An 18,786-nucleotide genomic window follows, 5' to 3' on the forward strand; every position below is an offset into this window, starting at 1 on the left:
ATACCTTCATAAAGTGTTCATTGGTGTGCTAATCTAGTTACCTAGTCTATTCAATTTCTTCATCCTGCTATGTAAGGCATGTTTACGTAATATCTTGCTTTGAAATCTGCCTATCATAATGAAAGAAATGAAAGGTCATTTGACCAAGATTGTCCATGAAGTAACTACAAACTGGTTTATTATACCTTTGATTATCCATGCAAATTTCTATTGGCTTCAATATGCAATTTAATTTAGAATGAAGAGAAGCAGGAATGATGGGTCCCAATACAGTACAAAGAAGTTGAGGTCAGATTGAAGTATTTCATAGAATCCCATCAGGGCATTATTTCATGAAGCTGGTCAGTTGATGTTGACAACTTTCATAAAACAGTGTCAATTGTATTTCACAGCCAGTTTGCATATGATAACATGTTTCCTTCACTGTATATATCACTACAAATGCCACATTCTATGAAAGTATTTCTTGTCAGTGGCATCTATAACACTGAACGTGTTATCTATAAAAGGGTTCAAGCTCGTGTTAGCTGCACAGACTTTTTACTACAAGAATAGCAATATGCAACAACAGAAACTCACAGACAAATAAAGGAGAATATAGCTAAATCTGTCATTGACCTAAAGATACAAATTATCTCACATAAAAATATTCAGTGCCTGAGTCTCGTGCACAGATTTTGAAATCAGATCAGACTGAATCTGAGAAACATTTTGAAAAGAATAGTATCTTAATTGACAACCTTCACAATTACTTAAAAAACCTTAATGAATACATAAACAGACAAAAATATGAGTGACAATAGATACAAAAGAAAAAATAGTGCTTCTCTAACACAAATTTTGTTTACAATATTTACAAATAATATATATCCACAAGATTTCATAAGATGATTGATCTATCACGTTGCTATAGTCTTCATGACTTCTACTCTCTCTTGGTAGAGCTTGTAGAAAGCATTGGCCAAGTAATAGAATGGTGCATCAGTGTTTTCTTGGTCCTTCTGTAGGGAGAGATAAGAGAAGTTAATGAGCAAAGCTGCCAATCTGAAAAGCTGAAAATCAATATTTCGGTGAGGAAATCAGTATTTTCAAAAAATACCATAGGACCACACATACAACTGAAACTTTAGAAATCAGTATTTTACATGAAACTATCAGTATTCTTCTCACTTTCCAGTACTAAATACTAGGAATCAGTACTACTTGGCATCTCTGAATGAGAATTTAGTATGAATAGGTCAAACTCTTTGAGATGGTAAAAAATGACATGACTTGGGTTATCCGTATCTCATTTTAACACAAATCACTCACCCTTAACAGACGATTACTCCATCACAGAATATCAGAAGAATTAACAAGTAGGACAAGTATAGGAATCAATTTTCAATGTACCAAGCATGGTAACAAGTCTCTTTAGCCAACCTAGAAGGAGTATGTATATTTGTTAGGAAAACTTTAAACTCACATTTTGGAACTTCATATTTCAATCAGTCCTAAATTATGTTTACCTTTACAAATGCAAGACATCAGGTTCACTATATGAAGGTTTAAACTATAGTTTACATCTATCTAGACAGATCACACACTTACAGCAGAACATTCAAAGTATTCCAGTCCTTTGCCTTTGGCAAATTCTTCAGCCTTGTTCCTCTCTACGACTCTCCGCCCTTCAAGGTCAATCTTGTTGGCTACAAATACACCTGCCCAAAGGAAAGAGCGCATTGTAGATAACTGAGTAATCATAAATCTTGGTGGATGAGTTTGTTTCCAATCTCAGAGTCTCACATCAACAGATGGCATGTTTAGTAAGGAATATTGATGACCGACATACTTTAAAGTTATTCACCCTTCACTAAGCGTCAAGAACCAAACAGCCTAATAGTTTCATAGCCAATCAATTCATCCACCAGCTCTTTGATCCTACACCAGATATGCAACTACTGCGTTGCCCCTGGGCATTGTCCGTTGCCCCAGCTATACAGTTCACTATGTATATATATATTAGCAATTTAATGTAGTTGAGATACTTGGATAGATGATTTTAAGGTACTAACAAAATATAATGATATCCTTTAAGGTCAAGTACATTTGGTGCCTGTATTTGTATTCAGTGGAAACCCAACAAACAACCAATTTGCAATGATGGAATCATATCTCACCTGGGATGTGCTGGCCGGCTTTAGCTTTGACTCGTTCCACCCAGCGGTTACAGGCAGTGAAGCTGGTTTCATTTGTCACATCCATCACCACCATCATCACTGATGGATGCTCCCACTACAGAAGAGGAGAGGGGGAGAGGGATGATTGGAAATGAGAAAGGAAAGAGAGAGAAACAGGAGAAAGAGCAGGGAGAGCCAACAGACAGAGAGGGTAGAGATGGGGTGAAGAGGAGGGGGGGAGGGGATAGGGGTCGAGAAAGGCCAAAGGGGGTAGGGGGTAGAGATGGGGTGAAGAGGGGGGGGAATAGGGGGTCAAGAAAGGCCAAAGGGGGTAGGGGTAGAGATGGGGGAAGGGGGTAGTGGGTCAAGAAAGGCCAAAGGGCGTAGGGGGTACAGAGAGAGGGGGGAGATAAAGAAAGGTAAGAAAATGGGAGGAGATAAGAAAAAAGGCAATGGAATGAAGATGAAGAAAGATACGGAGGGATGAGGAATGCACAGGATGGAAAAGGAGAGAGGAAAGGAAAATGAGTAGAAGAAAGGAACAAACAGTAAGAGGGCAAGGGGGATATAAAGGCAAAGTAGATCCTGAAGGTTAGACTACATACATTTATAATTGTATCTGAGAAGCATGCTGAATGTGTGACTTGGTAAAATGCTATTTGAAAAAAAAACAAGTGGAATGCCTCTGGCCGTCTCACCTGCATCACGCAGTTCAATATAGCAGCAGTGCTGACTTTGAATACTACTCTAACTTGCACAAGATGTTCAGTGATACATGGTTACTCTTATGTCCACTTTTTATGAACTAGACCAATAAACTTACAGAGATATGATGGTTATTCAACAGATACACCCAATTCGGCCAAAGTTCATTGACCTTTGACCTTGGTCATGTGACCTGAAACGCGCACAGGATGTTCAGTGATACTTGATTACTCTAATGTCCAAGTTTAACGAACTAGACCAATAAACTTTCAAAGTTATGATGGTAATTCAACAGATACCCCGATTCGGCCAAAGTTCATTGACCCTAAATGACCTTTGACCTTGATCATGTGACCTGAAACTCAAACAGGATGTTCAGTGATACTTGATTACTCTTATGTACAAGTTTCATAAATCAGATCCATAAACTTTCAAAGTTATGATGGTAATTCAACAGATACACCCAATTCGGCCAAAGTTCATTGACCTTTGACCTTGGTCATGTGACCTGAAATACGCACAGGATGTTCAGTGATACTTGATTACTCTAATGTCCAAGTTTAACGAACTAGACCAATAAACTTTCAAAGTTATGATGGTAATTCAACAGATACCCCCGATTCGGCCAAAGTTCATTGACCCTAAATGACCTTTGACCTTAATCATGAGACCTGAAACTTGCACAAAATTTTCAGTGATGCTTGATTACTATTATGTCTAAGTTTCATGAATCAGATCCATAAACTTTCAAAGTTATGATGGGAATTCAACAGATATCCCCAATTCGGCCAAAGTTCATTGACCCTAAATGACCTTTGACCTTGGTCATGTGACGTGAAACTCAGGCAGGATGTTCAGTGATACTTGATTAACCTTATGTCCAAGTTTCATGAACTAGGTCCATATATTTTCTAAGTTATGATGACATTTCAAAAACTTAGCCTCAGGTTAAGATTTCGATGTTGAATCCTCCAACATGGTCTAAGTTCATTGACCCTAAATGACCTTTGACCTTGGTCATGTGACATGAAACTCTAATAGGATTTTCAGTAATACTTGATTAACCTTATGGCCAAGTTTTATTAACTAGGTCCATATACTTTCTAAGTTATGACGTCATTTCAAAAACTTAACCTCAGGTTAAGATTTGATGTTGACGCCGCCGCCGTCGCCGTCGGAAAAGCGGCGCCTATAGTCTCACTTTGCTTCGCAGGTGAGACAAAAACTGTCATTCCTTTTCAAAGACTTACAGACATGCAGGACTAAAATGAATATCACACTTGATTCAACAGCGGTCATAAGCAAGCAATACTTATACATCACAATGCCACAAGAAGAAATTGTATCAGTAAAAATCCATGAAGGTTCATGACATTAAGATTTGAAAATGTTAAAAGTAAGAAAGAAAGAGCAAGACACAACAAAACGTCTTCTAAAGTGCGAATAATGTTACTGAATTTCTAGAAATCTGAAAGCAATTTGCTTCTTTTTTAAATTCACATAAGGGTACAGTATAGACCTATCCAATTGCCAATAAATGCCATTATTGAGGGTAAATTTGCTCCTGAAAAATAAATACATGTGCACGATCCAAGAGTTGAGAGCAAAACAAGCTAAAGGAACAGGGCAGTATAGAATTTTGTGTTACAGAATACATGAACTTTGTAATCTACATAAAATATACTTACTGCTTGCTGAGCATAATCAAAGAACATCTCTTTGCCTGCCGTATCATAGATGTACAATTCCTTCATGGAAATGAAAACAATATCAAAACTGACATCAGTAAGTAGAAAAAGCAGTACCAAGGAGGTAAATTGGAAAGACAAGATTAATGTCATATCTCTCAATGAGCAAGAAAATAAGCAAATTGATTTTATTTCAAATATAGCTTTGCTAAATTAGTTTATTCTCATGTGAATAGCCAAATTTTCTGATAACCAACATACTAATTGTTGCTCATCAAGTTTGATCTTCTTCACATATTTCATCATATTTTTTTCCTCAAAGGGGTGGTTTCATTCTTCCCATTCACATCTATCCATAAACATACAAACCTCTTTAATGAAAGATTCAAGCTAATACATTTGTTTATATTACGCTGAACGATTTAGTAAACTATTTCCTCTTTTGTGACCTTCTAATTTGTTTTTACCCAAAATTGATATTTCCAGACAATATTATGAAAACATGAATCCACGCTGGTAATCTTGTCTCTCTTCGATCATTGCATGAATATTCAATTAACAATTTGAATCTCTATATTGTTTCATATTCGAGAAGTAAGCACATTTTATAACCCCCCCCCCATTAAGGACAATTTGAAAAAAATATCACAGCTGTTTGGATGTTAATTGTAACTGTGTGGTCAAAATGTATCTTGCATTTCTTTTAAAAATATAAGTTATATCTCATTTACTTGTCATTAAAATACTGTACATTCATTTCAAATGCCCTGCCATAACATTAATGAGGCATCACTTTATCTCTATATACTATGTTATTTGCAAATTTCTTTCATTAATTATTAGGATATTGATTATTATGATATCAAATCATACATGTAACAATGTTAAGGTTATAAGGAGCCAGTTTCACAAAATATTTATAAGTAATGCATGACTTTAAGAATAAGTGGAAACATATTGCCAAATAAAGTTGTTCATTTGATGCTTCATCAAAGTAAAAAATGCCTCCGAAATCACAAATATTTTTTGCAAGTAACATACTTTACAACAATTTCGGTAATTAATTCAGAAAAGGAACTAGGTTAATTCATCTGATCATATTTCAATGTAATTACATTTCTTAAGAACATTTAGATATCTACATACATATAGTTTGTAAAGTCGTGCAAGCTTTCAGAATTTTTTTATGAAATTGCCCCAATACTCTTTTGATACATACCACTGTGTCACTCGTGTCTGGAATGCTGATATTCTTGACACACAGTTCAACTCCGACAGTCTAAAATCATGATGAAAACAAGCAATAGCATTAATGGGCAAACAAATTTAGAGAAGTGTGATATTGTCTATTGACTGGTTGTTTTAAGGGGGCGGAAATTGAATTTTTCTAATCAATTTAAAACTATACCAAATTGATAAATGCTTCCTTTATGTATTTAAACTTTTAGTTAGAACAGGCATCACAAGATATTCACTGTAAAATAAATAGTTCTTGTAGCAGTTGTTGCTAGAAAATATGCTATCTACAGCTCTATATATTTGCCATTTGTCTTTTACAACATCAAAATTAATGAATAATTTTGAAAAATTTGAAAATAATGTACTAACCATTGAATAACCTTTTGGAAAATGGGCTCCATCACTGTGAAATACCTGGGTCAATGCACTCTTGCCAACAGCCGAGTCTCCTGCAAAGGCGAAACGTTAACAATACAAGAAAGAATAAATACATTTCTACTTTCTTTAATTTGTAGAAATTGATGCAAAGGGTGGAGTGGGAAGGGCTAATCAAAATTTCAAAATGGAGGTGTACATGAGGGCTGTTCATAAACCAGTTCACTAATATAGACCATCCAAAATTAATCTTTGTTGTATAAAAGTTGAATTATCAATCATCACTGATCTAAAAAAAAACCAATATCAGTATTTTTCATAGGCTGGGCAAAAAAAAATCAAAATGGTGATTTATAAAATGAATATTCAGAGGATCACTCTCATTCATGGGCTGCACAGTTGCTTGTCATTTCAAAGCGAAGCAATCGACCAACTTCCATGTCGATTAGGGATTTTACAAAATGCTGTTTTGAAGAACAATTTAGAGATAAAAATTATTACTTCATTATTGCGGACTGAAATAATCGCCAGAGGGTATTCATTTGTCTCGCAATCTACTATGGTCAACAAGGAAATTCGTGATCACTCTCGCAAAAAGTGTTCACTGGCTTTCTAGGAAATTCGTGATCACTCTCGCAAAAAGTGTTCACTAGCTTACAAGTTCACGAGCTTTCGAATGCCGCTGCAACTCTTTATCAAGTGATTTCCTTGTTGACCATAGTAGATTGCGAGACAAATGAATACCCTCTAGCGATTATAAAAATTATTACTTAACAAATACTAAAATTTAATACGTGATTATGATTAATTATTATTGTTCTTCAAAATGGCATTTTGTAACATCGCTAATCGAAGGTACGTCATAACACATTAGGCGTTTGAAGGTTCAAACATCATTAAAATTCACACTTATAAACCAATTTAAAGGGGAATGAAACCTTTGGAACAAATAGGCTTGTGTAGAAGCAGAAAAATCAAAGAATAAGAATAAAAAAAGCTTGAGAAAAATCGGACAAATAATGAGAAAGTTATGAGCATTTGAATATTGCAATCACTAATGCTATGGAGATCCTCCCATTGGCAATGCGACAAGGATGTGTGATGTCACTGATGAACAACTTTCCCTTTGGTGGACTATAAAATACCCTTAAAATGTCTCTTTTTGCTTTTTCTTATGATGATACAAACTCTTTATCCATGATGTATTCTTAAAAAATATGTATTACATGCCCTCATGTAGAAAGAACACATGATCTATGGATAGATGTGATAAAAGAGGCAATTCAAGTGAAATATATACTAAAGTAATGGAGAGAGTTGTTCATCAGTGACTTCACACATCTTTGTCGCATTGCCAATTTGCTATCTCCATAGCATTAGTGATCGCAATATTCAAATGCTCATAACTTTCTCATTATTTGTCCGATTTTTCTCAAAGTTTTGTTGATCTGTTTCTTTGATTTTTCTGTTTTCACACAAGCTATCTTGTTCCAATGGTTTCATTCTCCTTTAACCCTGTAAATATGGATTAGGAAATCCATCCGGGTGTGGAGGTCTCCAAATGCATGTATGGAAAGAGTTTCAAGGCTCCATGATGAAGAAGTATACAGGGCTCGACACTAGCGGCGGTCCGACGGTCCCAGACCGGTAAAAATCACTGTCGGGCCGGTAGATTTTCAGAAATAGGAAGATTTACTGGTCCGACATGACCAGTAAAAAATATCATTGTCGGGCCAGTAATTTTTCCAAAAATAGCAAGATTTTAAGGGTCCGACATGACCAGTAATAAAAACCATTGTTGGGCCAATAACTTTTCCAGAAATGATCAAATTCACTGCGAACCATTCCCCCCCGATAAATTCTGTCACTCACACACAGAATACACACAGAATGAATCGCACGTAATTGCTACTAGAGCAGATACAGTGTACATATGTAGCTAGCCAGCCACACAACTCACGTGGTAAATTCTTTACTGGCTGCGCGAACGAAGCTTGGCTATAAAACTCTGGCAGAAATCTCTCACAGAACTGTCAAAATTTGCGGTTCATACTCATGAAAGGCTCTTATAATGTCCATATTTCCTAAAAATTGGAGTAACTCTGTCATTTGTAAGCAGTAAAAGGATAATTTTCACTTCAGTTTGGTTCAAACAGATCAGGTTTCGGGTGACATCGTCTGGATACAAGTTGGCCCCACATATGCATTTATGTGTGTGTTGATACACTTGGTTTCTGACTTTCTTTCGTAGCTATTTTAATTGAGCCAAAAAGAAATTGATAAATTATTTATGATGATAGTTTTAGCTTTCTTCCTCTGTTTTCTTCCTATCTTTCTTTCCTTCTTTCATTTCAATCTTTCTTTGTTTCTTCCCTAATTTTTTTGTTACTATCTTTCTTTTTTATTTTCCCTTTTTTTCTTTAATTCGTTCTTTCATTCTTTCTATCCTTTTAAAAATATTTTTCTCTATTTATTTTTTTTCTCTCTCTCTCTTTCTTTCTTTCTTCCTTCCTTTCTTTTTTTTGATATTTTTCTTTCTTTAATTCTTGAGTCCATCCATCCTATATTCATCTGTTCTCTTCTTCCTTTCTTTCCTTCCTTTTACCCTTTTCTTTCCTTCATTCTTCGTTACTTTCTTTGTTTCTTTCTTCCTTCCACCCATCATTTATTTACCCTTTTTATTTCTTCTTTTCTCTGTCTCTCAGTCTTTCTTTTTTTCTTCCTTTCATCTATTCTTTTACCTTTTCTTTTTTTTATATTGCTTGCATATTTCCTTCCTTCCCTTCCTTTCTATCTATCTATCTATCATTTTACCTTTCCTTTATTTCTTCCTTGATTCCTTTCTTCCTTCATTCAATCCGTCCTTCCTCTCTTTTGTCCTTTCCATCTCTCCTTTAACCATTTCTTTTTTATTGCTTCTTCTTTCTTTCCTTTACTACTTTCTGGATTTGTTCTTTCTTTCTGTATTGCTTGCTTCATTTCTTTCCTTCATTTGTTTTTTCTTTTCTTTCTTTTTTTCTCTCTTTCTCCCTTTCTTTCTTTCTTTTTTTTGTTCTGTCTTTATTCCTTCCTTCCTTTCCTTCTTTAGTTCTTTCTTTTTTCCTTCCTTCACATCTATCCTTTCTTTTTTATTCTTTCTTTCTTTTCCTCCCTTTCCTTCCCTCCTTCCTTTCTCTTATTTTTTTCTTTCTTTTCCTTCCTTCCTTCCTTCCTTCCTTTCTTTCCTTCTTCGTTTCTGTCTTGCTTTCTTTTTGTCCTTCATTCCTTCATTTCATGGGGGGGGGTAACGAAAGGCTAGACAAATAAACTTGCGCCTTTTTTTAATGTTTTCTTTATTTTTTGGGACCAGTAGATTTTAGGTTCGGACCAGTAAAAATTTGAAAAACTGGGTATCTACTGGTCCGACATGAATAGGTTGGACCAGTAGAAAAAATGGGTTAGAGTGGAGCCCTGAAGTATATGTCAAAATATTAAAAAATATCATCATGGAGTCCTCAAGCCAGCCTACATGTACCTTGATGTCAGGATTCTGTGTCTCATGATAGACCTTCATCCATATAATTGAGGTACAGTCTGACCTCTCTTATCCCGCCTCCCCTTATCCGGATCTCTCTATTAGTATTATCCGGATGCACACTTGCCAAATTTTGTTTTGTTTCAATTTAATCTAGTACGTGAGGAAATGAGATTTCATTCTAAACTCAATCCTATACGCAAACTCACTTTGATTTCATGGTTTGCAATATAGTCTACATACAACATTATTTTTCATGAAAATATCTCTCAAATCACAAAAAGAACTTAGGCAGGATAATTTTTCAGTAAATCAGGGCGCAGTGCAAACATTTCATCACATTCTTTTTGTTTCCCAAGAAAAACATGTCTCGCTAGCTAAAACTATCAGCGCCATCTATCATGGTTGAGCCTACAGTCAGCCTATAATGGCTGACATTGCGAATCTGCGATACCCCGCGATAATCTAATTGTAAAACTTTGTTTCATCGAGTCATTTTCTTTCTTTCAAGGTATGCTCAATGTATACCTCCACCATTTTAGCAGGTAAATTATCCAACAGTTTTGGATCGATTTCATTTCCATAAAAATACCGCCTATATAATTTGCACTGACACTGCAGTCAATACTGTCAGTGCGCGCGATAACGTGTAGCTACCGCAGCTGGGGAGCTGAGGCAGCAGCTGCATGTACATGTATTTAATATTTATTAGGTCTCCCAGATCCAGATAAATCCCTTACCCAGATTGGTGCTGGTCCTGTTTCCGTATAAGACTTAAGAGAGGTCGGACTGTCAATATGACTGTGTAGAAATGTGTAGCATAATTTATATTTCCCCCTTTTTAACATTTTGAGTGCTATATTGCAACCCCACTTTCATGACTTTGGAGAGCATAAATAATGTCCGCCTAGTATTACATGGAGCTCCCTCGGTTACATTGCACATTACACAGATGCAACATCACATCTAACACGATAGTCATGATAGTGCTTCTAGGCCTAGGCGATGTCTGGATTACCCCTAACCCAGGGAAGTCCCGCCCGCATAGCGGGCGGAAGCCCAGGACCTTACGTGTAATTTGGCATACTCACCTGACAAGCGTGAAGTACACATGTATGGTCAAAATAATTCTCAGAATAAATAGTTAAAACAGAAATCAAGCACTTACCACGATTATATGGATGAAGGTCTAACGTGTGGCAGTTTCCTGACATCTGAGCACAAACTGGAACCTAAAAAAACCGAAAAGTTCTCTCCTACCCCCGTCTCGATCGGCCATTTTTGTTATGAATCGTAACAAAATGGCCGATCGAGACTGGGGTAGAAGGAGAGAACTTTTCATTTTTTTGAGGTTCCAGTTTGTGCCCACTCTAGGCGACAACGCAATACTTACCCGTGTTAAGAAACTGGGACTCCACTCACGCGCATTTGGGCCGCCCTAGCTTAGAACTAAGCTTTGTTTCACGAAAAATTGAATATTCTTATAATTCAATACATGTAACTAATTAGATTAGTACTGTTAAATCGGTACTCACCGGTTCTTTTCTTGAATTTTCTTGAAAATTCCCACGCTTCTGGCTTCAATTCTGCGATAGATTCTGTTGCCATAGACAGCTACACATGCAACTTTATTTATAAATGGAGCGCCCCTTACGAGAGTCGCTAATGCCGCGGAAAAATTGTTAGGCATTTTGGCCTGTGGTCAAGGCGTTCTTCTGTTCTATTTTTTTTATAGGTATGAGATCGAAATCACAGCGACTATTCACACTGTTCCATAATAATGATTCCGAAAGGAGGTGCAACACCCCCCACCCACATGGGCGCAAATCCCAGGGGGACACTTCCCCCTAACCCAAAATAGTAGGGGCACATTATCAAATGTCCCCCTACTATTTTTGTTCTTTTATATATGATGGAAAGAAATAGGCCTACATCATTTAAATCGAAGTAAAACATGTATTTTGGACGAGACGACCTTCTTTTGGGGGTGATAAACCTTCCTTTTTGTTTTTTTTTGTTAGTTTGTTTTTGTTTTTTTTTTTGCCTGTTTTCCAGCCCCTGGTCCCCTACCTTAGATTTCCACCCTTGCCTCCCACTACTCTTGATATTGTTTGCGAATCTGTTTTGTAAATTAAAGGGGAATTTCACCCTGATAAAAAGATGATGAAAATATGAGAAAAATCATTTCAAAATATCGATGAAGGTGTTATTTGACAAAAAATGGAGTTGATAGAATTTAGAATGCTTGATTTATTGTGACGTCTATAACGAGCAGTTGCTCTATCCTAAATATAAAATGCCCAAATTTCCCATTTTTAATGGTCCGTAACGACCCACTTTTTTCTTTTTGATAACAAGTATGAATTGATATAGGCCTACTAAAATGTACCATAAAAATCATTATGTATTTCTTGACATTTCATTTACTTTTTTACCATAATAATAGCTGCTTGCAAAGGCCTACGCCGTCACAAAAAAACCCGGGGGGGGGGGGGGCCACTTACATTGACGAGTGGATACCATGCGCGACCAAAAAAAAACGTAAAAAGGATGTCCTTTTCACGATAGGGCACGTTACCTACGTAACGTGATAAGGGTGTCAAAAACACAAAAATAACGAAAAAAGGGTATCTATTAATTCGCTAGGAAAACCGTCGTGTTTAGGGTCTAATTTGCCGGGATGATAAAACAAAATCAAAATGTTTTATAAAGGATGTCCTTTTTGCTCCAACACTTCGTGTTTAGAGTCCGATTTGCGCGAGGTGTAGAAGGTGGGGTCGTACTAAACCAAATAAGGTAAAGCCGACGACCGAAGGACCCGTAACAATAAAACATTCCTGTACTTGTTTAGGGGTTCATTTCAGGGAATATTTGCCAAGAGTATCGTTTTGTTTCCAATACTTGTTAAGGGTAGGGTTTCACACGCCAATACTTGTTAAGGGGTGCATTTTCAGAATATGGAAATTACGTGTTTAGGGTGCTTTTCGAGACCCCATGGTCGCGCATGGTATCCACTCGTGAATGGAAGTGGCCCCCCCCCGGGCAAAAAAAAAATCTTACCTTTGAAAAAGATTGGTGGGGGATGGATTTTCCTCGAACGCATACCAATTTTTTTTCTGCTATTTTCATAATAAACTTTAAATGAATTCAACTTTGCACTACTTAATTTTTTCAAAGACAAAATAACAAAATTACATCTCGTCATCATCATCATCACCACTATCATTAGCATCACCATCATCATCACCACAACCGTCACCACAACCATCATCATCACCAAGATAATTTTCATCATCGTCATTGCCATCATCATCTTTTTTTTTCTTTATTTTTTCCCCATCCCTTCTTCTTTTTTTTTCTTCCAATATTCCTCCTTTTTTTTTAGAGCGGCACACCGTCATGCTCCCTCACTGATTATCCGCCTCTATATGCTTGGTGTTGTATAAATTGGCGGATACCTGAATGAAATACTGAAGAGAAAATAAGGAAAGGGAAAAAGTAAGAAGAAAAAGAAGATGAGGAGAAGAAAAAAAGAAAGCCAAACAAATGAAACAAAACAATGTCAAAATTTCGTAATAAAGTCTTCTACGTCAGTTTAATAATGATGTTTTCATTGAAATGAGAACAAAAAAAGAATTGAAACCATAGGCGGCGGAAGCGGGGACGTTCCCCCCTAAATTTGTTGTTGACCTTTTTTTTTTTTTGCTTGTCAATTTATTTTCCTACGTCCCCCCTAAAATGTTTGGGTTGAGAGCCTTTTTTTTTTTGCTTGTCAAAATTTTTTAGGTTGTCCCCTCCTAAAATTTGGGGCTTCCGCCGCCAATGATTGAAACAATGAGGTAAAAAGGACTACATTATATAGTGTAAAGAAATAGAGGGAAGCTCCGAGACAATAAAAAGGTTGAAAAAGAAAAAAATGTGAAAACACAAAGCTCTCACAACATGAGCATAATAACAAATAATAACAAATAAGCGAGGACAAGTAGCTGAGGGACCCCCCCAACTCTCTCTCTCTAGTTATCTATCTATCCGACTCGATTATATAAGAGAAGAATTTACTAATCAAAATATTATGAGCAAAAAGCACGAGCTGATATTTTTTATGAATATTCAAAACTGATAGAGAGACGCAATCGAATTATTCGATTGCGACAAAATTGATGATCTGAGAATTTATTGTTTTTAGGAATTCATTAAAAGCATAAAGTTGATCAGCATTAAAATATGGCAGGCGCAACGCATGAGCTAAAGCTTTATAGGCATACACCGATAAAAAATTTTAAGTATTTTTGGTAATCATGAAAAAAATTGATATTTCATGAAAGAAAGCTCAAATCCCGAGGAGGAATATTCTTATGAATTGACTTTAAAAAAAACTGTGATAAGCCCCATTTAATATTTGATTATAAGTCGAATAAAACAGTAAAAACTGAAAAACGTTCGCGTGATATTTGGCAACCTCCCCCCCAAAAAAAAAAAAAATAAATAAATAAAAAATAAAAAAAAGTTTTTAATTATAATAATGATCGAAGGTAATTTTGTCTCGCGTAGAACTGGACAAATGAAAAAAAGATTGTCACTAAAAAAATGAAGGTAATTTTGACCCACGTAAAATTTGGCGAGCCCCCCCCCCAAAAAAAAAAGGAAAAAAGGTTTTAACAAGCAAAAAAAGGCTAAAAAAGAGAAAGAAGAGACAAGAATAATTATGAACGAAATATCCCCATTACAAATAATGCTGTGATCATCATAAGGGAGGGGTCGCATAACTAGTATGAACAACATATTTAATTCCAAAATATTTACTACAAATCTCAATAGGGGGATCGGGCAGAAATGCTCACCCCCACCCCCACCCCCCGATCCGCCACTGATTCCAATCAATAATGACATTTATCTGCAATACTGATACTTTGGAATCAAGATACTGAAGATTGATACGCTTTACATAAATTATGAACGTCTGACAAAAAGATAATCTACCGATCACCTGACCGATCAGCTGACCAGTTCGCGTATCACTTCGGAGTTGATCACTCGTCGCAGCTGTGTGGAACGCTCACCGAAAATCAACAAAAAGGGCCTGAAATGTAAGTTTAATGATAATCTATTTTAATTTGCATAGGCGGATCCAGGGGGGGGGCCGAGGGGCCCGGGCCCCCCCTATTGGCGGAGCAAAAAAAAGAAAAAAAAGGAAAAAGAAAGGAAAAAAGAAAAGGAAGGGAAAAGAGAGGAGAAAAGAAGAAAGGCAAACGTAAAAGGAGGAACGTGATTGAATAAAATAACATGAGGGCTAGGGGAAGACTTTGAAAATAATTTTTTGAAAAATCTATTATTTTGTTTGATTTACAAATTGATTTTAAAAAAGTGCTCTGTAAAAATGTCTGTAATATGGTCTGAATATTATCATTTTCTGCTTGCGCTGCGCGCTCGCAAAATTTGATTTGTCAGGTACCTATTATTTTCCTGTATTCCATAAAGTTCTCAAAAAGTTCCCTATTCAGGTCAGATTGTAAAAACATATCAGCTAGCGCTGCGCGCTAGCATTTTGATTAGTGAGTTATGTATATCCCAATATTAATTCTAAATCAAATTACTTTGATGACAGTTTATCAAAAATTTCGGCTTGCGATTTCTGCTCGAATTGATAGATATCATGCATCTTATTCTTAATTACAAAAGTGCTTTAAATGTCCAGTTTTCATGCCATAATATTAACATATTATATATTATATATTTCGCGCTTTCATGCTTAGGAAGAGAAATAGGAAGATAGTCATCATATTGATATTGATTGATAACGAATTTATTCATTCCAAAATTGTAACAAAGTTAACAAAGTAAAGGAAAATATAACATATATAAATATATGTCATCATTTTCATATGATGACATAATGCCCTTACAGTTTGTCCCGGTCCTATGTAAAAACTAAAAGTAATAATAATAAAATACATCAGCTCTTTTTTAACTGTGATCCATCACAGTTCACAATTTTCCAACAAAGTGTTTGCAATACAGAGCTTAAATTGACCCTTTGTTAGATCGGAATATCATATATCTTTAGCTCGCGCTTTGCGCTCGCTTTACTGATTTTCATGATAAGAAAGGTACTTAGAATACCCAAATTCTAGGTCGAAATCTGAAACACACGTTAATTCAGATACGCAAATTGTTCTCTATTTAAATCATTATCCAGTTTCAGATCACAATAATCAAAAAGTGTCTGCTCGCGGATAAATAACTTATTCTTTTCATGATAAAACATGAATAGAGTGTCCAGAATTTTTCCGCTCGCGCTTCGCGCTCGCATCAATAAAGTTTAGTTTATATACTTAGAGTCCTTCCAAGATTACAAAAAGTGCTTAGCATTTCCATTATTCAGGTAAAACAGGTCAAAATTTTTCAGCTCGCGCTTCGCGCTCGCAATATTTGAATGTTGAAATATGTAACATCTTCATGGCTAAATGCAAGCAGTCCATAACAGGTACAATTTCGAGCAGTTCAAAACGTATACAAAAAATTTCTGCTCGCGCTCTCCGCTCGCATTATTAATGTAAGGAAGATCCCCACTTACTCATCCTTTTCATGATATACAAAAACTAATTGAGTAGAGTGTCTTGATCAGTAGGTCTAAATCTCGAAATTTTTTGCTCACGCTTCGTGCTCGCATGTTTAATTATATACCTATTCTGTTAAGTCACAAAACGTGCTAAGAATTTCCATTCCTTAGGTAAAAATGTCAAAAAATTTCGGCTCGCGCTTCGCGCTCGCATTATTTGATGTTTTTAAATGTGTAACGTCTTCATGGCTAATTGCAAGCAAGTATTTAACAGTACCTTTTCCATCACTTCATTTCTTCTCACTCTTTACGTTCGTAGTAATTATTAACTTGCATACACATTTTTTTCAGGAAAACAAACATTTCCCAGAAGGTTCAAAATTTTAGGAAAAAGTACATAAGTTTCCAAAAAATTTAGCTCGCGCTTCGCGCTCGCATTATATAAATAAGGGTTATGGTATTGTACATTTATGTTTCATAAGAATAAAGCTAAAAAGTGACTATTAGGACAACCCCTTCAAAGAAACAAAAAATCCCGGCAAAAATCATATTCGAGCGGCCGATCGGGGAAAATATGGCTGAAAAAATTCCGGGCCCCCCCTATTGGCGAAGGCTGGATCCGCCCCTGCTTTGAACTACTTAATTAATACTTTTAATGTCTCCCCACCAAATGAAAGTCATATCACTTAACTCCAATTTGTATTAAGGCGTACATTTACCAAAGTCTTGGGTTGGAAATCAGAACAGCATTGTCTAACCCATATTTTTGGGTAATGTCGCCTATGAGGTCCATACATGTTAATGTTTGGACCTCATTGGTACTAGGAGTGGTTTGTGCCCAGATGTCAGGAAACTGCCACTCGTTAGACCTTCATCCATATAATCGTGGTAAGTGCTTGATTTCTGTTTTAACTATTTATTCGGAGAATTATTTTGACCATACTTCACGCTTGTCAGGTGAGTAAGCCTTACACGTAAGGTCCTGGGCGCCCGCGTACGGGAGTTCCCTGGGTTAGATTACCCCTTTCTGTCTGACTCTGAGATTCACATGATCACCAGCACACAATTGCACAATGACACAGAAGTAAATATTCGGGACTGCGATTATGCATTTTGCTTGGACAAACGCGCCGATTAGCATCTCTTTAAAGAAACAACAACACTCAAATTATTTCATTGATCTGATATAATCAGCAACAGGTATCTACTTACCGACTACGAGACATTTCGCTCTTAAAGAAACTGGCATTCTGGAGAAATATAATGAAAACGTATCCCTGACAACACGACGCTACTTCTTCTCTACGAAATCAAGAAAATATTTGGAGCTGGTCCGGACTTATTTTACAATTTAATCATCGTGCTGGGTACGGGGTTAGGACAGTTTTGTTATGCATGAGAAATGATACCAGTCTTTCTAAAGAGCTCGCTCATTATCCGAAACGGCTATTGCACCTTGAGCCGAAGTAACCAATCTTCATAAACAGTAATTTATACAATATCAGTCTTTTAAAGAAGAAGCTTTGCCTGTATTTCCCAGAACAAGGAAAAAACAAAATAATGTTTCCTATTGTATAGAGATCTAGTTTTCTGTTTTTTTTTTCTTTATGATTATCTCTCGCCCGGATCTCTCGATCCTGCAAATCTTTCTGCTTCCATTATTTCCCTTTCTTTCTAGGATATCCTTCTCCCAAAATCTACACAATATACTGCCAGTCTCATTTGATTCCCCCTTCCTCAACACTCTCCTATAAAGTCTTTCTATACAATTCTACTTTTCCATGATGTGATTATACCGAACAATTAATTTCTGAGACGCATCCCCCTTCTCTGGTAGACGGCGCCACTGTTTTTTTGGCACCTCCAACTTCTCTCGTGTATTCCCCTTTCTCTCATTTCATATATTACATATATTACAGTTTTTTAAATAAAGTGCAATACCATATTTTATTAACCTCCTTAATAACTCATAAAGTGTATATTTTCATTGTAATTTCATTGCATACTGTATTTTTTTTTAATGTACTATTTTATCATTATTACATTATTGTTTTATGCTATACAAGTTCAATTGTAATACCTTTGTAAATACATACATTTCAGCTTTTTTAGCTGCAGTATGTGTATAATTGTTTTACTGGAAATAAATAAACCATGAAATGAATGAATGAATAGTTGCTCCCTTTCATGACTTCCGTTAGAAGAAGCGCATTTGCCCTTATATCTCTTCCATATTGTCCATACTTTCATCATTCCTTTTCTCCATCTGCACCCTTTAAGATATTTTCTGCTTGTCAGAGCACCGGTTTATTGATCCATCCCCTCTTTATATGCTTGAGAACGACCAACTCCAACTATTTTCTTTTTTGGTAGTTTCTTTTCATTTCATGCTTGGAAATCTATTAATCCATTATCTTTCATAATTAATAAGAAGATCTATTCAAAAAATACATTTGTCTTCTCTCTTCACACATCTACAATGCTCGTTCATTCCCAAACTCCTAAATCGTCCATCCTCCTTTGAATCTCTTTGCCATTTTGTATTTT

At 36.0% G+C, this 18,786-nt stretch overlaps 1 protein-coding gene across 1 annotated transcript; it reads right to left on the reverse strand.

Annotated features, from left to right (window-relative positions):
• Window positions 1-670: 670 nt before the first annotated feature.
• LOC121423184 (intraflagellar transport protein 27 homolog) lies at window positions 671-17,570 on the reverse strand. Its single transcript, XM_041618500.1, has 7 exons — window positions 17,452-17,570; window positions 6,161-6,240; window positions 5,772-5,831; window positions 4,553-4,612; window positions 2,160-2,274; window positions 1,591-1,700; window positions 671-1,001 (listed from the first exon to the last, which is right to left on the reverse strand). Exons 1-7 carry the CDS (start codon window positions 17,486-17,488, stop codon window positions 900-902), a joined length of 564 nt encoding a protein of 187 aa, XP_041474434.1. The 5' UTR covers window positions 17,489-17,570; the 3' UTR covers window positions 671-899.
• Between the last annotated feature and the right edge of the window lie 1,216 nt (window positions 17,571-18,786).

This window comes from Lytechinus variegatus, chromosome 10 (genome assembly GCF_018143015.1).
Source record: "Lytechinus variegatus isolate NC3 chromosome 10, Lvar_3.0, whole genome shotgun sequence".
Classification (NCBI taxonomy): domain Eukaryota; kingdom Metazoa; phylum Echinodermata; class Echinoidea; order Temnopleuroida; family Toxopneustidae; genus Lytechinus; species Lytechinus variegatus.